The sequence below is a fragment of the Mustela erminea genome, chromosome 11 (genome assembly GCF_009829155.1).
Source record: "Mustela erminea isolate mMusErm1 chromosome 11, mMusErm1.Pri, whole genome shotgun sequence".
In the NCBI taxonomy this organism is placed as follows: Eukaryota; Metazoa; Chordata; class Mammalia; order Carnivora; family Mustelidae; genus Mustela; species Mustela erminea.
The window spans coordinates 70,216,899-70,243,783 of NC_045624.1; the positions used below are offsets into that span (position 1 = coordinate 70,216,899).

A 26,885-nucleotide genomic window follows, 5' to 3' on the forward strand; every position below is an offset into this window, starting at 1 on the left:
CCAGCCCATTTAATATTTAGACACTATTTTTTCCCACTAGCCTCAAAAGCAGTGCTTTTCCCTTGGAAAAAGAAAAACGAAAACAGTCCGAGTCATAAACCATGTTCTGCTCATGTACTGAAGAAGTATCCATTAGAAACTGGTCAAACCAAGTCATCATCCAACCTGACTTCCCACTGCCCCAGTCTCTCCAGTGCACACTCAATTTCTTTTGCCCTCCTTCAGAGCCCAACTGTGCTGACAAAGACCCATGGATGTGGATCTTGAATATTTCAATACCTCATAAGAGTTCAATTATTACTAAAGGTCTCTCTTCTTTCTTGAGTTTTGGGGGCAACTATGTTTATTTCTTTTCTGGGTGGAAAAATCACACTAATCACTTAAAAATAAATCATCAATTAAATTTTAAAAACAACTTGGCTCAGTTGGTTAAGCAGCGGCCTTCGGCTCAGGTCATGATCCCAGCGTCCTGGGATCGAGTCCCACATTGGGCTCCTTGCTCGGCAGGGAGCCTGCTTCTCCCTCTGCCTCTGCCTGCCATTCTGTCTACCTGTGCTCACTCTCTCTCCCTCTCTCTCTCTCTGACAAATAAATAAAAAAAATCTTTAAAAAAAAAAAATAAAAAAAAAAAAATAAAAACAACTTTGGTTTCAAAATTAATCTCCATAGCCAAAAGTAGTTTGGGACCCACTGCAATGGCTAATATTAAAAAGTGTGACCATACCAAGACTTGGCAAGGGTAGAGAACAACTGGAATGCTCAGCTAGAGCTAGAGGGGATGTAAAATGAAGCCACTTCTTTGGAAGACAGTTTGCCAGTTTCTTATAAAGTTAAATATACATTTATCATATCAACAGGCAGTTCGACTCCTGAAGAAGTACTTCAAGAGTACTCTCTTACTCAAGAGACACAAAAACATAGGTCCACACAAAGACTTGTATACAAATAATCATAGCATGTTAATTTGTAATAGTCAAATTGTGAAACCTTGCCAATTTCCATCAACAATAGAATGAATAAACAAATTATGTGTATTATCCATGTAATGGAGTACTACTCAGCAATAAAAAGGAATGAAATGCCAATATACACAATGTGAATGAATCTCACAGATAATATGTCAAGCCAAAGAAGCCAGACATGAAAGAGTACATACTGTATAACACTCCACTTCTGTGGTAATAGAAATTAGTGGTCGATTGAGGTGGAGGGGTTGTTGAAGCGGGAGAGAACTTTCTAGGGTAATGAAAATGCTCTTGTCTTGTTGGGAGGGGTTGCTACCCAGATACCTACATTTCTCTAAACTTCTTGAATGTAAACTTAAAGTCTCTAATTTACTGAATGTGCCTTACACCTGAATGAAGTCATGTTCTTTAAAAAATGTTATTAGAAAGAAAAGAGGGCTGGGAGAGCTGTCTCTACTACATAAACTTCAGAGATGAATTCTTCGGTCCTCATTTCACTTTCTGGGAAGTAGTCCTGCCTAAGGGGAAAATCTCTGTAATGAAATGACCAGAAAACAAGATCTGAAAGTGTTGGTTATGACTCTCCTTCGGAAAAATCATAAAAATCAAAGTGATGAATAAACTACCCTCATTGGGATTAAATTTAATTTATTTACTTATGCAAAAAAAATGTTTTCTCATTTGGACAAAAATAAAAAAAAAAGGGAAACATTAATTCAGGTCTGGAGAGGGTCTTTGGTTTTACGGCTGCACCCGGTAATGCCGAGCTTATTACACCAACTCACACGCCGTCTCTCCTGTCCTGTGACATCTGCTCCCAGGCTGAGATCAACAAGAGTCAAGGAAAGCAGTCATCCTTAAGTTGGCCGGACCTGGATGATTTGCTCATAACGTCACATCTTTGCAGGTCAATTTCTTCTTCCTGCTCAACATCGTCCGGGTGCTCGTGAGCAAGCTGAGGGAGACCCAGGAGGCGGAATCGCACATGTATCTGAAGGCCGTGAGGGCCACTCTGATCCTGGTGCCCCTGCTCGGAATCCAGTTTGTCGTCTTTCCCTGGAGGCCTTCCAACAAGATGCTTGGGAAGATCTACGATTACCTGATGCACTCTCTGATTCACTTCCAGGTAAAGAAGCCGGTGGTGTATTGATCAGCTGTTTGCTCAGCTAGTTGATGTAGGCAGAAGCACTTCTAAGGTCCATCTGTGATCAGAAGGACCTTTGCAAATATATATAACCTGGAAGGGATACAGCTTCTCTTTTTCTCATTACCTGTTTCCCCCTTTTATTTTTGAATCTCGAAACCAAGGAAGGAAAACAGGGGGAGGATGAGCTTTGAGAACACATCTTTCTGAGGACAAATACTTGTCCAGGGACTGACCCACTGCACAGCACTGAGTACTGAGGACAGAGTTTCTATTCCCACCGTCCTTTCAACCTTTCCTTCCCCTACCCAGTAGTTCGAGGGAAAGCACATTTGTTTTGCCTTTATGAGGGGGAGTTTTGAAGATCAACATAACCACTGCCAATCAGTTTCCCAACCTGATAGCTAGCATCACAGTCACCAATGCCATGAAAACACAGTCACCAATGCCATGAGGCAGATGTTCCTGTCAGTAGGAAATGTCTCCAGTGGACCCCAAGGTGGAAGCTGTACCCCCTTAAACTAGAATATTCTTATAGTGAAGCACTGAATATGAGTGTGCTAGTAATTGTCTTTCATCGAGCCTTGACTTGCTAATGCAATAGTGAAATGCTCCTCTTCAGGCTGTCTATTAATATTGATTCCTAAACAATGTAACGCACCCCAAAATAATCTCAGTTCTATTTTTCCTTCTCTTTTAAGGGATTCTTTGTCGCCGTGATCTACTGCTTCTGCAACAACGAGGTAAGCGTGCATTTCACAGAATACCATCACTCGTTGATACAAAGCCAGCACTTTACAGTTCCCAAAGGGCCTCTGGTCACATTTCATTTGCTCTCACTTCTGCAGTTGACCTCACGGGGTTTCGTGACATACAGGATCATGTATTTTTCCACTACTTCACATGAATCTTATCTGTGTTTCTATGGGAGAATTGTAGATATGACCCACATGGGCAGCTATGTTCTGATTTCATTGGATGGCATCTTAAGCTGGTCAGTCCCTGGAGCAGCAAGAGTGAGAGCTATTCTGGATTCTCCTAGAAAGAGAAGTCATGCTGCCATCCTTTTGGAAGACTCAGCTCCTCCCTGGGGCTGAGCCAGGATCCAGCCAGTGTGAACTGGTTCACCGCTTTCTTGTCCTGTTGCTTGGTGCCAGTGTCACACCACGTCTTCGAGATGGTGGCAGTCCTCCTGAAGTTAAGACCCCAAAAGGAGCCTCATATAAGTAATTTATTATCTGAATATTTAGCTCAGTGAAATCTAGAGATCCACATGGCCAGTGTTGTCAGGGGGAGGTTAGCCAGAGTGCCCTTTCTTGCAATGAAATCTTCTTGCCTGGGACCCCAACTGTGAAGTAGAAACATGAAGCTGCTTACTCCCTAATGCAAACTGGTGCAGCCACTGTGGGAAATAGCATGGAGGCTCCTTGGAAAATTAGAAATAGAACTATCATATGATCTGGTAATTCCACTACTGGCTATTTACCCAAAGAATATGAAAACACTTATTCAAAGAGATATATGTACCCCTATGTTTATAGCAGCATTATTTATAATAGCCAAGAAATGGAAGCAGCCCAAGTGTCCCTTGAAGGATGAAAGGATAAAGTAGTTCTGGTACATACATACAATGGAATATTACTCAGACATAAAACAGTAAAATCTTGCCATTTGCAACATATATGTTAATTACACTGGAATTTCTTTTTTAAAAGTGGAGCTGCTTTGGGGCGGCTGGGTGGCTCAGTGGGTTAAAGCCTCTGCCTTCAGCCCCAGTCGTGATCCCAGGGTCCTGGGATCGAGCCCCGCATCGGGCTCTCTGCTCTGCGGGGAGCCTGCTTCCTCCTCTCTCTCTCTCTCTGCCTGCCTCTCTGCCTGCTTGTGATCTCTGTCTGTCAAGTGAATAGATGGAATCTTTAAAAAAAAAAAAAAAGTGGAGCTGCTTAAATTTGTACCAAAGAAGACCCAGGCTTTCAAGAAACACAGTTTGTAAGCTCCCTCATTTTTCAGGTGAGAAGCCTACACTCTAGGAAGAACGTGTGACTGGTACAATGTCACAGTCATAGTTCCACAACCAGGACTAGAACCTAGATTTCCTGATTCTTAATTAAATGAACTAAATATTCCACTACACTATAATATGTCTATGATTCCTCCCTGGAGCTTTGCTCATATACTTTTTCTAGTTATATACCACATGAATTGTAATGTGCAATTATTTTTTGTCACTTTACGTTGATCCCTATTTAGAATAATTCTATACCAAGAAAAATACCATTTGGTGAAGAGATCAACAAATGTTAAGATTTTTCCTATTAGTAATTAGAAAGTTTTCTAACCAGAATCAATTGATCTTTAATTCTCTACTCTGTATTTCTTCGGTTATCAGGGAGCACCTATAAGATTTTGCTGTTCTATGACGTATTATTTATCTCCAACCTTGTCACTGCTTTATAAGATTTTTGTCGCTCTCATTCTACTTTTTAATTGGTACATTTTACTCCTCCCTTCATCCATTCACCCACAACCTCATTCCTTCATTCAGCAGAAATAGATCGTCCATTCACCATCACTAGGGGCTAGACTGAAGGCCTGGGGTAGAAATGAAAAGTCACCCTTCTGCTGTCAGCTGTTAGTGTCTCTTTGGTTTTTTTGTTTGTTTTAAGAATAGCAAAAACCAAATAAATAAATAAATATGGTTTAGGACATCCTCTCTTTATATCAATTTCTATGAATGCATAATCTGTCTTATAAGTTATTTCAGGTGCCATACAAATAAATTTTCCACCTAAAGCAATATCTCTATAGGGCTAACATAAAAATCAGGTTCAGAAGGGGCATACCTTGAAAACATGAGAGGATTGTAGGCATTTGCAAAAATACTTCACCCCCCTTCCTCTGTTTTAACCATGACACTGTCTTTGAAGCATCAGGCATAGAGAGCAAGACAAGAAGTCCTCCTAACAATTGAACATTTCTATTTCATTTGAGTATGTTATCTCTGCTTTTCAAAGCCAAGAAACCATCTCCATTTTAATTAGGATTCTTTTACTGGGGAAGCTACCAGTGTGACATTTCTAATAAGATAGAAATTTTGTACTGTGCCAAATGTAACATCACAGCCCCATGAATTTTAGATTTGCAGCTCTCCACTGGGCCTTCTGTGAAGGTGCTGTCTATACCCCCATCAACCCGGCAGGGCATGCAGCCCTGCAGGTGGGTCTCGAAGCTGCCACTGCCACTGCCAGAGAAGTGTGTGGGCTTGGCTGGGAGCACGTTGAGTTTTAGCAAAGATCTAGGGGGCTGAGATGGCAGCTCGACAGTGCAGAAGGAGGTTTTCATTTTCATTTCTTACCTGCATGTTGTCAGTGATTCCCATTATGGAAATTGGTCAAATACCGACAGATAGACTAGAAGCAGGGAAGGAATTTGGAGAATGACAGGAGTAGGAATCAGGAAGCACCCACGAGGGCATGCTTATGGATCACGTATTTCCTACAAGTCTTCTAAGAGTATGGATGTTGACCATGTATTATTAAGTATGTAAGGGACCTCAAAGAGATGATGACGGCTACAAAGATGCCCAGCGGTTCTGAGTCACATCTTAAAAATAGAGAGAGCACCAACAAGACAGTGGTTGTTCTCCCTTTCCATGGGTCTTGCTATTGTCCATGCACTGTGGGCAAAATCGTTTGTCGATCAAAGTAGCATGATCAGAAAGATCTCAATTTAACAGTAACAGATTGGAGTGGATGGAAACTACCACTGCTTTTTTTTGTTGTAACTTGTCTTGCTTTAGAGAGCCCATCCCACCAGCTTCTAAGAGACGGCAGTCTCTTTCTAGAAAATATTTGGTTCCAAAGCCTTCATCCAAAGGTGCAGTTGGTAGGCCCTGCTGACACTCAGGGTGGCTCCCTCACTCCTGAGGAGCCTAGAGATCCTTCTAGTGTGTCGCTTCCTTGACCAGGCCCTAGCCTTGTTCTGCCTCACCAGTTCTCTTTTCTACCCACCCAAGGACCCCAGAGGGTCAGCCTCCTTTCTTCACACTGTGAAGGGCCTACGAGTCTGTCTTTAGCACATGTCATAGCCATTCCCACTCCACCGCTCAGGCACCAGCTTGGACATGGTTCCAAGCCAAGTGTGGGACTTCTTTACATGGCTATCAATTTCTAGACTGTGCTCTCAGAATCAAAGAGAAAGACTTGCTATACTGGGGTATAAGCATAAGCACCAGAAGTTATATACTGTTGAGTGTCTTCTCCCCATTTCCCCAGGTATTCCCACCATGAAGGGGAAATGCAAGGTCATTTGTGTCTCTGTATATCTCTCTCCCCCTCAGGACTGGAAGGGCTTTGTACTAACCACGGCTCCTTCCTATCCTCAGGGGACTCTCCCTACACTGTATCTTGTGTGTCCTCTATACTATGGCTTTTAGTAAAATTCTTTTTCCAGGGTAGCATAGTTTTCACTTCATAATGCAAAGATAAGCTTTTCTATTTAGAAATTCTTTTTCTCACTCAATAAAACCTGGTTTTCAAAGCTGTTGTCCTTCTAGAGATTCAAGAAAGTCAGCTTTGAGACTCAAAGCTAAACAGTGATTTCTTTGTTCCAGACCAGTATTCTCAAACTTTCGTGTGCATCAGAATTGCCAGGGAAAGTTTGTTAAAACATAGAGTGCTTGGCCCCTCAGAAGAGTTTCCTATTCAGGAGGACAGGGATGAGGCCTGAGGAATTTGCATTTCTGACAGGTTTCCAGGTGAAGCTGATGCTGCTGATCAGAGAACACACTTTGAGAACCCACTCTAGGCAAAATCTAATTTGTTCTTCAAGCAATGAATGGCCATGACTTAATAAACTAGGGAGTTGCAGGGTAATGTTATTTAGGAAATATAATAGTTAAATATTTTCAAAAATATTAACCTTATCATAGATGATATTTATTTGTTGGTGTCTTCTAGAACAAGAAAGCTTCTACAGACTAGAAGAGTACATAGTGAATGGGAATTAGAAAGCCTGGTCTTATGATCATGAAGTACCCAATTTATCTCAAACTGTAGGGCATGTACATTCTGTAAGAAAAAGATCAGTAAAGATAATGCTCCAAAAGGTGAAAAAAATATCAGTGACAACTTTATGAATAATATTCAGAAGCATCCCTCAGTATCTAATTAACAGGGTTTAATAGGGGTTCCACCTCAGAAAGTCATATAAAAGCATTTAAAGCATACCTCCAAGTGGATCTAAAATGTTTTTAAAGTTCATGATTTTTAATCTTAAATTTCGATTGCAGCAGGCCTGTTGAGTTGTGGCATCAGCAAGTGAAGGTATGAGGGAGCAGGTTTGAAAAATCTTTCTATCCAATGGATCAAAACTCCTAGGAATAAATCCCACCTTCCACTCAACAGTATATAACTTCTGGTGCTTATGCTGAACTTGAGGAAAACTAAGGCCAAAGATGAAAGCATTCAAGTCCAACTGTGAAGATTCTGACCTGATTTTCTTTTTCACAGATGTAGAAACTGAGGCCCAAATATACCAACCTCATATAGATGGTTAATGCTAGAGCCAGGTGTAATACTTATGACTTCAAACCATCAGATCAGGGCTCTATTTTTTAAAGTGGTTAATAAAGAAACTGATATAATTAGGGAAAATGTAAAGTGATCTGTGTTAATTGCTTTTATAAGGAGTGATGAATCTATATAATTCAAAACTTTGTATGTTATATTTACCACATTGGTAACTCCTAACATTTCTGATGCTTTTCAAGAGCAATGAAAAGTCTCCCTGGTCTTTTTTTTTTCCCCAAACAGATTCAATGACCTTATTTTAGTGATCAAAGCAGCATCAAGCTCAACCTGTGGTATTGTAGGAGATAATTGCCCTATTAAACTATAATTATTCAAGTGTCTTTTACATCCTGCTAAGGGCCTATTCTTATATGTGTGGTTTACAAATTGAAGCAGATTGCCATCTCCACACAAAAGAATAGATTATAATTCGGGAATGCAATTATAGAAGGCTATGAACATTTCTGTAATAATAATAATATTAAAAACATAAAATAGGCCTCAAACCCTTTGGCCTCATGCTGGGCAGGGTACTTCATTAATACGCATGGATATGCCAATGGGGATTATTTTCTTAAAACGTGAGGAGAAACAAAGCCTTTTTTTTTTTTTTTTCGTCCTCTGGGCACTTTTACAAACTCACTCTAAACTTAAACTGTCTGCTTCGAATACCTCTAAATATCCGTGTGAGTTTTATCTATAAAGACAGTGTTGGTATTTGAGAGATGCTGAATCCACGGAAACTGTCAATTCCCTTTGTCTAGGGACATCGCTTCTCCAAAAATATGCTGAAGCAGTATATTTCCTAATTCCTCAACAGGGCATTTGATGGTTCCTAGATTATAAACCTGGCATTTAAAGCATTAAGGACCTACATTTAATAGATAGTATGACCCAAATAAAACCATGCCATCTCTTGGCTAGTCCCAACAGAAAAATAAATGGTATAGAAATCCAAAAGAAATCCAGGAAGTAGCAAGCCTGGGCCATGGAGCACTCTGTAGAGACCTAGTGTAGAATGTATGAGATCAGCAACTATGTGTGTCATTGAGAGGTCTTTGTATTTTCTTAGCACTACCACCCTCCAAAAAAGAATATGACAGAAGAGTTTCATTTTAGTCTGAAGACTTGAGGTCACCATCCTGCCGTAATAACAGTACAGTAATAGCAATAATAACAGTAGCCTCCCTGTGTAGTACTTTAAAGCTTAGATGCCACTTTGATATATACTGTCACAATTTAATCCTTCCAACAGCAAGGTGAGGTAGAAGAATTGTATTGAAGAAAGGAGTCTCAAAGAGGTTAACTATCCTACCCAAGATTACAAGGCTAATGTGGGCAGAGTGAGTTTCTTGACCCAAAGTTCAGTCCTTTCTTTCATGGCATCGAATGAGACCTAGGGAAATGATGCTATAGGTGGAAAAAGAACAGAAAGGTGGTGTGATGTGACCCAATGACATTCTTCCTTCCCTGCCCAGCTGGTTGCCAACAAGTGCCTGCTTCTGCTCATTTCCAAAAGTAGCAACTCATTGGAGCTCAAGAGCAGTTCCCAAAAACACACTCCATGGCATGAGAGAAGACCTAGCAACAGTTGTAGGTGATCCAACACCCAGTAGCTTACGGTTTACCTCTGGAAGGAATTCAAGTTCTCAAAAAGCAATGATTCTAGGTCTCATATCAAAACCCATGAAAGAACATTTCAATTTCTCCATAAGGTTTGTCCTAGATGCTTTCAGCTCCCCACCCTGGTACCACCGGATATCAGTGCACTAATTATGGTCATTAGTGATCATTTTCTTGGCAGAAAGAGTTATGAACTCATTCTAGAATGGATGTTGACAGTCCGCAAGTATTTGTTGAAGAACTGCTGTATGCCCAACAGCATGACATGTTCTGGGAATACAAAAATGGACAAGACATGGTTCCTGCTTTTCAGAATTTTCTTGTACAGGAGGAGAGAGAGACACAGCAAGTCACAATGTTATAGCGCAGTAAGAGCAATAATGAGTATAGGTTACTGCAACAAGAGCACGGAAGAGAGACTCCTGACTCTGTCTGTATCAAAGGATCAAGAAAAGTTTCCTACAGAAACAGAGTTGAGTCCTGAAAAACAAGTTTGGGCACCAGTGAAGGGTGGGAGAGGGCCATTCCGGTCAGAGGGAGCAGCATGAGCAGAGAGACCTGATGGGAAGAAACGATATAGCTGGTGGAGAGAGACAAGCAGTTTGTTAATTTTGGAGAATTCAGGTCAAGGCCATAAGTGGCTTAAAACCACTCTGGCAGAGAGATGAGCCAACTCAGACAAAAGCAGTAGAATGACAGGAATTTTCCACTCCTGCCCCTGATAGCAGCTCTGTGCCTGGTGTCTAAGTGCTCTTACAGAACCTGAATCCCTTCTATCTGTGCTGGCCGGGTGACTGAAATAGAGGCATTTGGGGTAAATAGCTAAAGGACAAAACCATCAAACCAAGATTTCAGGTCACTCTGGGTATGGACTGAATTCCTTCTGAAGAGAGTAACCCCAGTCCAGTTCAGCCCATTCGGAGTATGTCCCCCTTACTGCTGTTTTGAATGGCAGCAGCCGAGTGCAGGAAGCCGCTGTGAGCAAGAGCACATTGTTTCAATTAGAGAGAGTAAATGGACCCAATCCTTCAGACTTTATCTTCTCTTTGTGTCTTGACCTCTAGACAGAAATGTCACAGAGGGGGAACAAACTAGTCAATGCTCAGTTATTCGGCACTAAATGCAGATAAACTGTCCTAATTGCTTTTCTTCTTTACTGTTTCATTCTTCCTCATCTCTGCCTCTTCTATTCCTCCAATCCATCTTGTCCCTTCCAGCTGTGTTACACCTTCCATCTGTACCTCTTGCACTAATGTGCTTAGGAAAGCAAAGGAAGCAAAACACTTATATGAATTAATTTTCAACCAGTAAATAGCCCTAATAAAGAACTAGGCTGGAGAGGAGCCTGAAGGTGTCAGACTATCAAAAGGGAGATACCTGACTCTCAAATCCAGCCACATTGACTGGCAGAACCTTGGAGGTGGTGGGAGGTGGGGTTAGCAAGGGGTGAGAATGGGAGAAAAAGTAGGAAATTACTGCTGCTACGCACCAACATCGTATGAGGTGATTCAAATAACCTCAGTAAATCTTACTCATAACTGAATTCATGTCCTGATCTCCTTTTTACAAAGGAGAAAAATCTAAGAAAGAAAAAAACAAAAAACCAAAAGACAAAAAAGCCTATGCAGGCAATAAGCTGGGACCCAAACCCAAAGAGCACAGTCTTTGGAGTCGATGTGTCAACACTTAGTGCTCTCATCCTGCCTAAGCAATGACCACAAGAAACAAATTCTATTTTCAGTTCAGTTCAGAACTTGAGGATCAGCTATCTACAGTGTGTACTGTGGCCAAGCACATGGTCAGGAGCCACGAGCTTCCCCTGGTGTGGTGGTTCCACCACATTCCAGCGGTTCTGACCCTGGACACGTTACATAACCTCAGCCCCCATATGGAAAGTGAAGGGAACAAAAGCCATTAAATCAGCAGGATTAAATAAGTTCATGCTAAACAAGAGCCTGGAAAATGGCATGTGGTAAGCCCTCAGAAAATAACAGCGACAGCTCCAAGTTTTCATGCTGTCCATGACCCTCAGTACGTCTTTTGTCAACACAAGGTTCGGATACAAGGTGCACAGCTTGACCATGGCACTTAAAGTTTTGGTGTTTGTCTCTTTTAAATAAAATTAGATAGATGCACATTAGAGAGTACACTCACACACTCATCACCTCCAAAAAACTAAAAACACAAAAACAGTTTGTTGCCACAGTAATTCCGAATGATTGGATTACCAAATTCGTCTACCATTTGTCATCTTGAACTTGATGGCTGCTCTGCGATATGAAGAAGAACCTCTCCTCAGTGACAAGTTTCATACCCTCTTGTCTGTGATGAATCATTTGACTGTTTTGCCTTTTTCTGAGTAAAATATTTAAAAGGATATGACAAATACGAATAATTATTTGGAAAGACTGTTCTGCTATGATACACAGAAAATGTATTTGCCACAGAAATTATTCAGCCTTCTATCATGCATATCGGTTTATAACATTAGTATGTTGTACTATCATTTATATCTTCTTTTAGATTCAGACAAATTTGGCTCTTCACAATTAACTCGTTACATGCTTTATCTCAGGTCATACTGTTGCCGGATTCCCCCTTCTGTGCCCCCAGAATGGTTAGGTCTTACAGTCAAGTTTGGTAGCAAGATAACGAAAGATGTATTAATAAATCGATGCAAATATTTTGTATAAAAGCATATCTCCTGTACTGAGCCATAGAAAATCAGAAATGTAAAATAGATACTGCAGCAATAATCTCTCTTTTGGTCTTGCTCAGCTATAGAGAAAAGCCAGAAGTTAGGAGATGACAGGGAAGAGGAACTTAAAGACTAAACTGAACTCAGTTCTGAAGAAAGCAGAGCTAGACAAGCAGCATTACTGCTTTTCCGCGGTGGTTATTGCGGTTTTTGTATTTAGAACTTCCTGACTTTAGCATCTTTTCCTTCTCTACTATACAGTTTATCATATTTGTAAAGCAAGTTTGGTAAGTTTGTTTACATATTAGAATTTTTTTCATAGGAAGAGATTGAAATTTTATTCTTAAAAGCTTCGTACTACATTAACCAGAGTTTTATCCGGGGTGTCCCATCTCAAGCCATGCTGGAGAAAGGAAAATCCACAGTATGAAGCCCTTATAATGAAACCCCGGGCTGTGCTGTGGTACATGCATATGTATATGTATATGTATATGTATATGTATGTAAACAGTAATATGTTTAGGTTTAGATAAAAATTTCTGCATTATCAGAGGTGGTAGCAGATAAAAACTTTTCAAAAATCTTTTCCTCTGATAGGACACCTATACCATAATGGATATAATAAAACCAAGGCAATTTTCATTCATTGGACAGGAGAGCTAAAGAAGAGACTTTTGCTCAAAAAGAGCAAACGACCTTGCCCCTGGTAGCTTAGGCAAGCAACTCGTTTCTCTGACTTAAAGATTCTTCTCCCAAGATGGTATATATTCCCCAACCAGAGCGTGTGTACTGCAGGGTCCTTCGGATCAGAATTACAACTCAGCCTCCTTTGGCCTCTGATAAGCTCCACGAACTGTGGCCATAAGCTTGGCTTGGGTCGTTTCCGACAATTATACCAAAACAAGGTTCCCTTTTCTCTTTCAGGTCCAAACCACCGTGAAGCGCCAATGGGCGCAGTTTAAAACCCAGTGGGATCAGCGCTGGGGGCGAAGGAACCCCCGCCGCTCCGCGGCCAATGCCGCTGCCGCCGCCGCCGCCGCCGCTGCCGCCGCCGCGGCCGAAGCCGGGGACATCCCGGTTTACATCTGCCACCAGGAGCCGAGGAACGAAGCCGCCGACAACCTGGGCGAAGGGGGTGCCGAGGTCATTGCTTTGGAAATCATTGAGCAAGAGTCATCCGCTTGAATGTGAAGCTAGCGCAGCATCGTGATCACTGAGCCTTCATTTCCTGGGAGACAGACAGACCATCCGTTTAAAGTGATCCCCATCCTCCCAGGAGCTGAGCATATCATTTGTGAAGAATTATTAAGTGAATTTGTCCATAGTAAATCTGGAGAAAGTTATCCTTGGTACTATTGCTGTGGGAGACAGTCTAGGAATGGGGTCTCCCACTGCATCCCTTGTGAACCCCATCTTTCATCTGGGACTGAGATGCAGTTGTCTTAGTAATGCAAGCAAAGTATCCAAGAAAAACACAATTAAATTGACCTAGTTCAGAAACAGGGTGCTCCTTGTTAATCTTGAGCCATTTATAACTTTGAAAAATTAAAAGCACGGTCACTATTTTTCTTTTTAACTCTAGACTTTGAATTAGAATATTTCTGTATTTGGCTATGGATCTGATTTTTAATTTTTTTATTTCAATCAATTCTGATGTTACTCAGATGTTTTACCATCCTCACAATGTAAACCGCACAAATTACATGACCTCTGCAAGACCAAGTGGCTTTCTTACATAGAGATGACTAAGAAGGTAGAGGGGAGACCTGCATTTGGCAGGAAGAGGTAATGTTTTGGATGAAAAAGAAATTTAGCGTCAATTTGCTTAAAACATTAGATGGGCCAGTTTGTTAACTGGTTTATTAATATCGTATGCTCAGCGTGGTTTTGGATAATCCTGTCTGTCAAACAGGCCCTAACTGCCGTAAGAACTGGCCCTCACGTTGAGTGTGCTTTGGTTGCTGACATTTATAAATTGGGAGGTCACAAAGAATCCATCACTAAATTTTTCACAAAACTGCCAAAAATATAATTTCTAGTGGAAGAGAATATTCTCTTTAAAGAGAGTTTTTCACTTTCTTAAGCTCCAGGATTTATAAAGCAAATCACTCTAAGGTTTATAAAGCAGATTACCTCTTGCCCTTGGGTGCTATCTAGCAGTAAAAGATAAATTTGTTTAAGACTGGTAATTAAAAGACTCCATATAAATCCATTAACTGCCTTCCACCCAGCTTCAAAGCTTAACAAGATCTCGGTCTTTTCCAGGAAGATTCAGTAGGGCTAATTAGAAATCAGTTTGTAGTTGACCTTTGGTTTGATGCTATTAGCAAAATAGGAGGAGGAAAAGTAACTGCTACGAGTTGAACCATCTACCAGTTCATTTAAAATAAAAGTAGAGGGTCTTATTAAAGCCCAATATTATATTCCCATATCTCTCCTTACATCCTCATCAAAAAATCTTCAAAAATCCCTGAACAAACCAGTTATCGTTACCAGCACCTAAAGTTCATTTGTGGATTTGCAACAGTAATCAGAGTTACCATCATTTGATTTTGTGCCAAACGGGGAGATCCATTGAAACCCTTCAAATCCCAGATCTCATCTATGTCGATGCCACTGCCTTTCAGAGGTGATCTAGTTGTGGAAAAACAAAAAGTTGATTTGTTTACGGTTAGATATTTAGTGCACCCAAAGAAAATTATATTCCTTCAGTGAAAATGTATTTTGGATACTAAAGTGGTTTATGTCTCCTTTACTGAATGTAAGGGAGGAATTGAAGAGAAGGTATTTTTCCAATCACAGTATTTATGTAGTGGTGTTCCTATTTTCGTTTACAAACATGGAAAACAGAGTATTTGAGGCAGCTCTAGTACAAATGTGATAATATATTGCTAGATATTCTAAACATTATTGTGCTATTATAGTAGGGGCTGACGAAACAACACAGCTTACCGTAGAATTATACATAGTGCCAAAATGATGTGAACTGCTTACGCTATGTATATGTATAAATTAATACAGAGTATGTTAAAAGCAAAAAGATGTATATGTGCATATTTTTCTACAGAAATATATTGTCATCTTTCATTCATTCATCATGTCTCCAGCTCATTCCATGCTCATTTTTTCATTTCAGTCATGCGCGGCTAACATCCCACTTAATTTGGGTAGCAGGAAGGGGAAAGATAATCCAAATAGGTTAGAAAACCAAATGTAAAAACATTGAGGTTATTGTCTTTGTCAGTGTAATCAGCTTCCATCTTCAACTTTGCTATAAACTCCAAAGCACAGTTCTCATACCCTGGAAAATGCAAAAACCACACACAACTGTTGATCTCTACAGTGTAAATTTGGGGAGCACAGCAAAGAAATCTAGGGCAAGAAGTATCCTTTTATTGTTCTAGACTTTTTTTTTTTTTTTCATTATTCTGGGACCAGACTTGAACTGTCCAACATCACATCAGATCATTAGAATTGTCACAATCATTGATTTTTAATATAGTCTGGGAGAGAGACTAAGATGGGACCGAAGGCGACTAATTAAATGTCATTAGAATGCATAAAGACCACTATTGGAAAGATTTTCAGATCTAGAAAGCATAAAATGGAAAAAATGAGGATTAAATGAGAACTGTGATAGGCAAATAAAGGGGAACAGGAAGGATGTGTAGGTTCTGCGTACTATTCAACTACTGTCCTCCTGAGAGCTGGAGAACTTTTCCAGAAAAGATACATAAGGACTACGTCTTTCCCTTTGTGTCCCAGTAGACAATACAGATAGATATTATTACCCTTGTGATCCTGAAAAACAAAAGTAATTTTCCATCATACCATAAAACCTGATTCTTCAAGAGGACAGCTTTAACTCAGATGGTCAGTTTCCCACCTGCTTTGATCCCCACTACAAAACAGACCTTTGAAAGATATCATGGTTCTTGAAAGAGGGAAAGATGTTGAAAAAGAAATGACAGAAACACTATTGTTATGGAGCTCCAACCCTGTTCATTCATTCCTTCATTCATTATCATTGATTCAACAGACATTTCAGACACTTTTCATCTAGCTCCACAACAAATAGTTATTAACAGTAGTTATCCTGGCAAAGTTTCTTGGCAGTGGTGACTGCTTCTTTCCTGAGTCAATGGTACAAATCAAAACCGACTAAGTGAACCATTACCCTAAAGCCATAACCACTGACATCTTTGGAGGGGAAGAACGAAGGGACCCGTGCGGTTGGAACTGGTAGCTGAATGTGACCTTTCCTCTTTATTAGTGCTCAGTGGGGCAGCTCAAGCTATTAGAAACATTCTCAGAACAAGATCTCTGCATAAATTCATTTTCTTAAGAACAAGGCCTGAAACAGTGATTCTTCCATTGGCTAGATTACCATTCAACTGCTTATCAGGGGAGTTAATGCTTTAGAGTTTAATATAAGGTTATGCCTGAAGAGGTGAGATCAGAAGCCATATTTAGAAACACAATCAGGTACACTCAGAAGTAGACTCCATTTATTATTTTGAGAGGGGAGACAAGATGGCTCACTCCTAGCTTAAGCTTACATAAGATTGATTTTAGTGAATTAATCCATGGGTAATTTATGTGTCTGCAGCGGGGCGAGAGGGGAGAAAACAATAACTGGAAACATAAAAGAAAGAATGATACGTGCCTGTGAGAGTCAAGTAACGAGGAAAAAACACATTTGAAAAGTAAGAGCTATCCTTCTGATTATTTTTGTTCTTCGGGACACAGGATTAACATCTGTTTACCCCCTGTAAGTAATATGAAGCACTGAAGGAGTGAAAACTCAGCGTAACTCAGGTCAGGAAGATTTTCTAATAACATGCCTTCCTCCATTTGGATTAGTGAGCATCTCTGAAAGATTTCAGAGATTTTCCATTATCTTAAACATTGACCAACCAGGCTCTCAGGTCACTGATCCAACTTACAGAAATTTCCACTTACAGAAATTCAATGCCTTGTCTCTAACTTTCCAGAAACCCTCTTGGCTGACTGACCAGCAATGCAGCTGCATGTCACTGCCATCTCCTCTACTTAAGAGACTTATCTTATTTTAATTTGGAGAAATCACTTCCCAACAAAATCTCGAAGTACTACAAGAGAAGTGCTGAACAGAAATTCAGTAAAACCAGTTGAGATGTCTTTAAAGAGGGGAGGAAAGAAAATGCATTCAGAAGAGACAGGAAGTCCGTGTCCACACACCCCTGCCAGACTGGCTAATCGAGGCTAGTGCTCACACAGACTTGTCTCACACAGACGCCCTGCACCAAAGCGTACACCCAGCTGCGACGTCCCAACATGTGCACACAGCACGGTGTGTGGCTACTCTCATGGCTGCAAACATTTCCCTCCTGTGCTCGAGCATGACAGCTTCTGCGTGCTGTCATCAGAAGAGGGGTATTGTCAGGGGTGGTTCATGTTATGGAGAGCATCCCTTAAATAGAGATGATTTAAGAAGACAAAAGAAAAAAAAAGAAGAAGACAAAAGAAAGGAACTCCAATCACGGAAATACTGTAGTCGATATGAATGGACTCCTAGACACTAGCTTACTTACTCTTTGTAATCACTGAAACTGGTTTTATCCCCCATTTTAGTGATGAGGAAACTAAGTGAAGGAGGAGTTAAATAATGCACCTACCACAGTCACACAATTAGTAGTAAGTGGCCAGGCTAGGATTTGAATCAAGAGTAGCCAGTGCCTTTGTTTTTGAAACTGCCTTCTTGGTTGGGTGGTCCCACCATCCTGTCTCTCAAAGAAAGACTGTCCGTTCCCCTCTTGACTCTAAAGGATACAGATCATTGTCTCCTGTTGGCCAAGAGGATAGAGATTGTTCATAACATGTTTCTCTTTTGGTCCAAAATTAACTTAATTCATGGTCCATGGATTCCTTAAAAAAAATGAGTAGTCTTTAGATGAAATTCAGCTTTCTACAGCTTAAAGGGTTTCTTCATTTTTTTTTTCACACAGTGCCAGTCTGCAGCTTTTCCATTTCAAGATGGAGTCTTTGTGCAGACATTAGGGAGAAAAAAACATGCTTTGGGAAATTCTCAGTGGACACCCCAGGCCTAACTTGAGACCTGCGGCAGAGCGGAAGAAGAGGAAGGAGGGCTGATTTTAGCGCTGTTTGTCATAAGACTTTCACTTACTGATTTTCAAGAAGGGAGGCCTGCACAGAGAGGACAATAAAGACCACGGACATGAACTCACCCATGGAACTCAGCGTCAGGTGATGAAGTGAGGCAGAGTGGAGGAGGAAAAGGTTCGAGGAACTGTAGCACCAGCCAACAGGGCAAAGTAGTTAGGGCTGCTGGCTCCACCTCCAGAAATTGACCCTGGAGAAACTACAGAAATGGAGGGCACACATGCATTTTAGGAATTAGCATTTAATGGGGAAAAAAGGAAAAGGAAAAAAGAAATAAAAACGAAAAACTCTAGGTTTCTCAAATGAGTACACCACTTTGAGGAGAGGAAGGGGTCTAGACAACGGCTGGATGCCACAGCAATAGAGCACAGGACAGACTTTTATTGTGTTCTGCTCTTCACCTTCTCAGGGCTTGGGACCTCCCCTACAGCCACAGGCCTCACTGCTGGTCCCAGGGTCCACAGAATACTCTCACAGCAGCATAAGAACCTTAAAGGAGTAAGGGGTTCATGAAAACAAGTAAGTTTGCACTAAGTTGCTACCCTGGGCATCCATTCCTGCCCTTCGTTTCCTCTCCAGCACGGCTAGACTGGTGCATTATAACTTGGGTGGGGTGGGGAGGGGAGTGTCTTATCCCAATACTTTCCTTTAGTGGCCAGGTGTAAGTGTTCCTGTGGAGTAGCAGCCCAGGAAAGTATCCAGGATACCCCAAGGTGACTTGGTCTTTACCCTGGGACTCACTCCCCCATTGTCCTTAAATTCACCAGGATCCAGAAAGCCGTGGCTTGGTCTTTGGCCACTCCCCAAGAAACTTTAGAGACCAATTACTCCAAAGTCAGAGGCTCATAGGCCAAGACAATTCAACGTCTCCAGAATAGAACCATTCCCAAGGAGAGCCAACAAACTAAACAAAGTCTACAATAAACCAGTGTGATTAGGAAATGCTGATTAAAAATTCCAAATAAGCTTGAAAACATATATTGAAGGACATAAGGAAAGATTATTAACAATACAGCAAGGAACAAGAAAGAATACAAAAGAACCCAGGGGAATACTGTTTATGAATAAATGCAATGGCTGAAATAAATCACACTACATGCAATAATTGCAATGAATAACAGTTAATTAGTAAGGTGGACACAGCTTTTAAATGAATTAGTAAGAAGATCTGATTAGGAATATCCCCCAGAGGAAGCAGGAAAGAATAAAGAGATAGAAAACAGAAAAGACAGAAAATAGAAAACAGAGGTGGAAGTGCCAGTGTGTAGACAACAGGAGTCCCAGAAGGAGACCAAAAACATACAAATATATTTTTTTAATTAATTAAAGAGACCTCAAATAAGAAAACTCAAGTGTTACTAAATAAATACCCCAAACTAGAATTCTTATTGATATTGACAAGACTGGGGACAAGAGCAACATACCAAGTAGCTGAAGCTTTTCTGAGTTTTTTGGTGGGGGGAGAGAGGAGGATCGAGATTGGGGTAATTAAGAAAGCAATATGGGCTTGGGGCACCTGGGTCCGTGGGTTAAAGCCTCTGCCTTCGGCATGTGTGCCCTCCATTTCTGTAGTTTCTCCAGGGTCAATTTCTAGAGGTGGAGATGGTGCTACAGTTCCTCGAACCTTTTCCTTCTCCACTCTGCCTCTCTTCATCACCTGACGCTGAGTTCCATGGGTGAGTTCATGTCCGTGGTCTTTATTGTCCTCTCTGTGCAGGCCTCCCTTCTTGAAAATCAGTAAGTGAAAGTCTTATGACAAACAGCGCTAAAATCTCAGGGTCCTGGGATCAAGCCCCGCATCAGGCTCTCTGCTCGGCGGGGAGCCTGTCTCCCCCTCTCTCTCTGCCCTCTGCCTACTTGTGATCTCTGTCTGTCAAATAAATAAAATCTTTAAAAAATAAAAAAGAAGAAGAAGAAAGAAAGCAATATGGGTAAATAAACATGAATATGGGTCTTAACATGTATGAAACAGTCTTAATATATCATTAATTATAATACAGCAGTTGTGGTCACCAATTAAAACAGAGAATCTCAAATTTAAAAAAAAATAAAGCCCCACAACATACAGGCAACAAGAGATACACATAAGACCATAAGACAAAAAGAAAATAAAAGGTTGAAAATCGGTGGGAAAAGTTTTGTTAGGGAAATGTGAACCCAAGAAATATGGGGTTGTTTCTTAATGTCTGACTAAATAGAATTTAAGACAAAAAAATCATAAGGGAAATCATGTGCCAGTAAAAGAAATAATTGAACAAGATTATAACCATCATAAATTTATACACATTCTAAAATACAGCTTTAAAATGCATAAATACTGAAAGAACTCCAGGAAAAAATATGTAATTTATCAACTATAATGTTGGGTTTTTTTTAAGTTTTGTTTATTTATTTGGGGGGAAAGGGGCAGAGGGAAAAGGAAGGAGAATCTCAAGCAGATTCTCAAATGAGCACAGGGATCCCCATGGGGCTTGATCTCATGACTCTGAGACTGTGATCCTGAGATCATGACCCAAACTAAAATCAAGAATCCAAAGCTTAACTGACTGAACCACCAGGTGCCCCAATTGTAGTTGATGATTTTAACATACCTGCCTCAGAATCTGACAGATGAAGCAAATAAAATGTTAGAAGTGTTACAAAAATATCTGGAAAATATAATTACCAAACTCAAGCTATTGAAAATACATTAGCTATGCTCAACAAACAGGAAATACACATTCCTTTTGCATATACACAGAATGTACAAAAATGCCATCTTTAAGATCATAAAGAAAACCTCTATTAATTCCAAATGACTAATACCATTCAGAAGATCTCTGACCATAAAGCAATAGGATTAGAAATAAATATCAAAATCATAGGTTCAGCAGCCTTATGTTGAAAATAAATATTTTAATATAACCCTTATTTTTAAAAGAATATTTAAAATTATAGGATGGTGACTGTCTTACATTACTGTCATAACTAGTTTTTAACCATTAATGCTATTTAGCACCACATCTCTAAATTTACAGGGCATACAAAAGCAGTTCCTTGAAGGACACTTAAACTTTTTTTTTTTTTTCCAATCTAAGTGAAGCCATCTCTTGCCATAAGCAAAGGGATGGGAGATCAGTATACTGGTCATCATTTGATACAAATAAGGAAGGTGAGCTTAAGGTTCCATGTATGCTTCTGGCCTATGGGCAAACTCATAGTTCAAACCAGTGCTGTGGATCTCATAGGGTAGTGGGAGGACACTTTAGATATATTTATCCGAGAGGAAATAAGATGGTGAGCAACAGAATGAAAGCAGAAAAACATAAGAAGGAAAAAGTTACATGAGAAATTCCCCTGAGGTGATGGTATTCTCCAAGTACACTGTCAGGCAGGCTAACTCAGAAGTCATGGCCTGAAAAGACTTAACAGACCAAGTTAAGATGCTCAATTCATGCAGTTTATTTAATCAACTGAAAAGAGTGAGAAGCTTATAGAAGAAGATCTTATGGTAGAGTATAGCAGGATACACTAACCATACTATCATGTTTCCTCTCTAGGCCACATATTCCCTGCCAAAAGCATAGAGTTGAGGTTTGAGCAAAGGGGCACAGAAGAGGGAGGATGCCTAGAGTCAACACACTGTGCTTGCTCTACCAGGGAGATGAAGGACTCATGGCTACAGTCGCAGCTTGCCAATGACCATAATTAACAGCTATGGGTTTTATCTGTATTTCTTGGGCAGAGGACACAGGAACTAGAATAGATGTCATGTGGGCAGTATATTTAATCTCATGATTATTGAATGTCTTAGAAGCCTCATGCATACGTAGGTTACCATTAATATCGGGGTTTGTATGCCTTGGTATATTTGGTATAGCATATATACTTTGTGTCTTGTGGTTCCTCCATATCTTATAGTCTATGTTAAACACACAAATGCTCTATGCAAATTATTCTAGTGTATCTCACAGATTGCTAATCTACTTTTTATTCATACCTCTCATTTACTTTCCTCGTCTTCTCTGGAAGAACTGAATGTTCTAACAATCAAACACCTATTACAGAGGGATATAAGTTTCAGAGCAGAAGTCAATAATGAAAAAAAAAAAAGAGCAACAAAACCAAATACTTGGTTATTTGAAAAAAAATTTTTTTAAAAAGGCCTCTAACAAGACTGATTAAGGAAAAAAGAGAGAGTACGCTTAGTTTAAAAAATAATAATAAAATGATGAATAATTAAGATACCACAGAGATTATAAAAAGAGTAAGAGCATTATAATGTCTATATGTATATGTTCAAAGTCCAACATACACTAATAAATTTGAAAAACTTAAAAGAAACAACTAAATTTCCAGAAAAAATAGATAAAAATGGACAAATTGGGCAGCAAAAACAGAATACTTGAATAAACTAGTCAAAAACCACAGTCTTAGATGGTTTTATAGGTATGTTACATCAAATTTGTTGAGGGATTGTTCATTTCTACCATAAAATATTTTCCAAATATATAAGATTTTCCAAAATATATAATAAAGATGGTACCACAAATCAGGGGAAAACAATGATTTGTTTAATAGATGGTGTTAGAAAAACTGGCTTACAACATGAAACAATAAAACTGGATCTCTTATTAATCCTACATAAAAAGATAGAGTCCAGGGATATTATTAAATATCTAACTATGAAAGATAAATATATGCATGAATGAAAAGAATATGTAAGCAAATGGCTTAAGGGCAGGGAAAGACTTCTTAAAGAAATACCATAAACTAAAAGTCAAAATAAATAAATAAATAAAACAAAACAGTGAGTTTGTTTACATCAAAAGCAATATACCTGTTCAACAAGGAATAGTGTCCCCTTGTTAAATAGATATCTCTAACTGACAAATGATAGGATGGAATATAAAACTGAGTTAATACCTAGAACATAAAAAGAACTTCAGCAAATTAACAAGAAAAATATTGGCATAGGATATGCACAAGCAAGTTACAGAAGAGGTCATCCAAAAGGTTAAAAAGTATATGGAGATATGCACAGATTCCTTAGTTAGCAGAGAAGTCCTTACCAGAACAACAGGGCCACTATTAGACATGGAAACATGCCTGCTTCCAGGGAGAACCACCAAGGTCTGTAGTTCATCTTGTGAGAGAGGGAAACCTGCAAAGTGGGCATTATTTTTTACTGATTCAAAACTTTCACAGATGTTATATATTTTAGGACTGACAGGTATTGGGGGGAAAGCAGCCCTCCTCCAGTTCAGTGGAAGACTAGAAAGAAAAAATTCTGAAAGTCTAGAAAGGAAGCAAAGCCAAAGTTTGGAACCTAGTGACTAGTAAAGCATACTTTTAAAAAAGATAACTCTTGACCTGATTTATATGACATCTATTAAGCATTTAATCAGCAATGACAACCAAGAACCCCACCAATCTAAAACTCAGTAACAAGACAAAATCTGTCTACCCTTGTACTTGGCATATACTGAAATAATTGAATCAGAGAAGATACTTTGTGCATTTAAGAAGTGGATAAATCTCCATTCTAGAACAGTATGTTGATGAACTGATAAGCCAATCATCACATCTCCATTCACACCAAACCTCTAAGAGAATCTGTCTCCCATCCATGCTTTGGCAGCTCTGTTTAGACCACATGATCTCACTGTCTTTGTCACAGTACATTGGACCATGAGCAGATAAATAACCTAACCTGAACTAATCAAACTCTGTCTCAGGAATCCTAACTAAGAAACATAAACATTATTAATTACACGGTGATGGACTTTGGAGATAAAAGTCCCCAAAGATTCTGAGTTGGCGGATATATTTGCCAGATATACAGTGATAGATAAGAAAGAGAACCAGGAGAACAAAACAGACACACTGAGGGAATGAGACAAGGAATGAGAGAGAGAGAGAGAGAGAGAGAGAGGCTGGGAGGGAGGGACGGGGAGAGAGGAAGAGAAAAATGGAAAAAATAGCTGCCTGATTGCTTTCTATCTCTCAAGAGACCTGACTTTATTTCCAACAATTGGATTCTATAATATTGCCATGTATTCTTACAATTAATTGCTCTTTTCCTTGAAATAATTTCAGTGGATTCCTGTCCAAATATCACAATGTGCCCTGACTAAGATAATTGGCTTCTTAGAACATATGTCTAAGCCTTGAACAAAAGCTTGCCAAGGCTCATTAAATACATCAGACATACTCTTCTTACTCCTATAAGAATAAATAGTAATGTCATAAAAAATGATCCCTGTCAGAGGGTTTTAGGTAAGAAGCTGAGGGTCATGGAAGCACAGATGGTTTTCATTTCTTCTTCCAAATGACGGTAGTAGCTTTGTCAGGGAAAGAAGATAAAATAAGAGGATTTGAGTGAAAAATGAATTTGGTTTTCTGAATCTTAGTTACAACAGTACATTGAGTCTGCTGAGGACCTGCCTGCTCAACCTACAGGCTGAGAGGATTCTACTGGGCAGAAAACCTATCGGTAAAATAAAAAAATTTTTGAACTGAAAAATAAAAGGAAGAATAGTGCCCAGATATAGCTCCACAACCTTCTCTGGAGGACCCTAGTATGCCCAATAAAGTAAACTGAAGAAGAACAGGATATATTTCATGGAAAAGTATCTGGGAGGAAAGTCAGAAATAATTCTTATATCCTACAAAGACTATATGACATGTGAAGTGGGGCAGTAACAAAGTGAATCAGAAATGTTAACACATTTCTGAGAAGAGAAGTACTGTCATATGCATGTTACAGAAAGTTGGAGAGTCAACAGTAGAAAGATGTGATGTCATGTGCGTATGTGTGTGTGTGTGTGCATATGTGTGTATAATGATATCAAACATTTATTGTATACATATATTTTATACATATATTTTAACTTTATTGTATACATATATTTTAACTCAACTATCAAAGAAATGAAAGACCAGAATAGTATATTGAAAATATATGGAAAAATAATCGATATGCCTATAAAACCAATAATAGACCTAATGAGGAAGGGAGAAAGAGCGTCTAAAGAAATCAGCATGGTATTCAGGAAGCTCTCAGAGATACAACACATTATGAAGAAATATGTTCAACTAGAATTTCTATTTCTTTATTTTATTTTATTTTAGAGAGAGAGAATGCAAGCATGAGAAGGGGTGAGGAGGGGCGGGGGGGGGGGAGTAAACTCCCTAGTGGGCAGGGAGCCCAATTTGGAGCTTGATACCTGGACTCAGATCATGACCTGAGCTGAAAGCAGATGCTTAATGAACTGAGCCACCTAGGCACCCCTAGAATTCTTATTTATATTAATGGTTTGTTAGGTAGTTCAGACTAGTTTTTCAGAAAAACACTAAAAACTTTGATAAAATAACAAAATCATCTTGTTAAAAACATAAAAATGAAAAGAAGAAAAAAACCAACACACAAAATCAAGAGTCAATGGAAAACAATAACCCAAAATGGTTAAGTGCTCTCAGAAGCCACTCACACACTGAGGTGATTTGCTGATGTGAACCTGAATTTTGATAGAAGACAGACAACTAACAACTAACAAAAGAAATCCTTCCCCACAATAAGCACTCATCCCCCAAAGGCTAACCTGTCAGGATTCAGGATGAGGGTGAATTAAGGTGAAATACATTACATAAGGTGAATTACATTCCAACCCACTCTTCAGGATAAACTAGAGAATTTCAATTCTTGAATTCAGTTTATGTTCTTTAGAAACATTTGTGCTCTAGGCAGTATAGACATTTTAACAATGTTTATTCTTCCAATCCAAGAGCATGGAATGGTCTTCCATCTTTTTGTGTCTTCTTCAATTTCTTTTATGAGTGTTCTGTAGTTCATTGAGGACAGATCCTTTACCTCTTTGGTTAGGTTTATTCCCAGGTATCTTATGGTTCTTGGTGCCGTAGTAAATGGAATCGATTCTCTAATTTCCCTTTCTGTATTTTCATTATTAGTGTATAAGAAAGCCACTGATTCTGTACACTGACTTTGTATCCTGCCACGTTGCTGAATTGTTGTGTGAGTTCTAGTAGTTTGGTTGTGGAGTCTTTTGGGTTTTCCATATAAAGAATCATGTCATCTGCAAAGAGAGAGAGTGGCCAATTTTGATACCTTTTATTTCTCTTTGTTGTCTGATTGCTGTTGCTAGGACTTCTAATACTGTGTTGAACAAGAGTGGTGAGAGTGGGCATCCTTGTGTTCCTGATCTCAATGGGAAGGCTGCAAGCTTTTTCCCATTGAGGATGATATTTGCTGTGGGTCTTTCATAGATAGATTTTATGAAGTTCAGGAATACTCCCTCTGTCCCTATACTTTGAAGTGTTTTAATCAGGAACGGATGCTGGATTTTGTCAAATGCTTTTTCTGCATCAATTGAGAGGACCATGTGGTTCTTCTTTCTTCTCCTATTAATTTATTCTATCACATTGATTGATTTGCGAATGTTGAACCATCCTTGTAGCCCAGGGATGAATCCCACCTGGTCATGGTGGATAATCTTTTTAATGTGCTGTTGGATCCTATTTGCTAGGATCTTTAACTCACTGAGCCACCCAGGTGCCCCCTTGTTTGCTAGGATCTTGTTGAGAATCTTAGCATCCATATTCATCAGTGATATTGGTCTGAAATTCTCCTTTTTGGTAGGGCCTTTGCCTGGTTTGGGGATCAAGGTAATGCTGGCTTCATAGAAAGAGTCTGGAAGTTTTCCTTCTGCTTCAATATTTTGAAA

The 26,885-nt window shown here is 39.5% G+C and overlaps 1 protein-coding gene and 1 long non-coding RNA gene across 4 annotated transcripts in view; one reads left to right on the top strand and one right to left on the bottom strand.

Moving 5' to 3' along the window:
* Positions 1–13,207, top strand: part of CALCR (calcitonin receptor) — a 150,862-nt gene extending 137,655 nt beyond the window's left edge. The window contains exons 12-14 of the mRNA XM_032305042.1: positions 1,873–2,091; positions 2,811–2,852; positions 12,925–13,207. Coding sequence (XP_032160933.1) covers positions 1,873–2,091; positions 2,811–2,852; positions 12,925–13,185 — 522 coding nt within the window. The 3' untranslated portion in view covers positions 13,186–13,207. The remainder of the gene's footprint in view (positions 1–1,872; positions 2,092–2,810; positions 2,853–12,924) is intronic.
* Positions 3,975–20,003, bottom strand: LOC116569069. 3 transcript variants are annotated; one of them, XR_004276843.1, is made up of 4 exons: positions 18,564–20,003; positions 18,228–18,352; positions 14,541–14,634; positions 3,975–13,228 (listed from the first exon to the last, which is right to left on the bottom strand). It is a non-coding gene; the product is annotated as an uncharacterized LOC116569069 (long non-coding RNA). The 3 variants fall into 3 exon arrangements; XR_004276844.1 differs by having other exon boundaries at positions 18,228–18,361; XR_004276842.1 differs by having other exon boundaries at positions 18,228–20,003.
* Between the last annotated feature and the right edge of the window lie 6,882 nt (positions 20,004–26,885).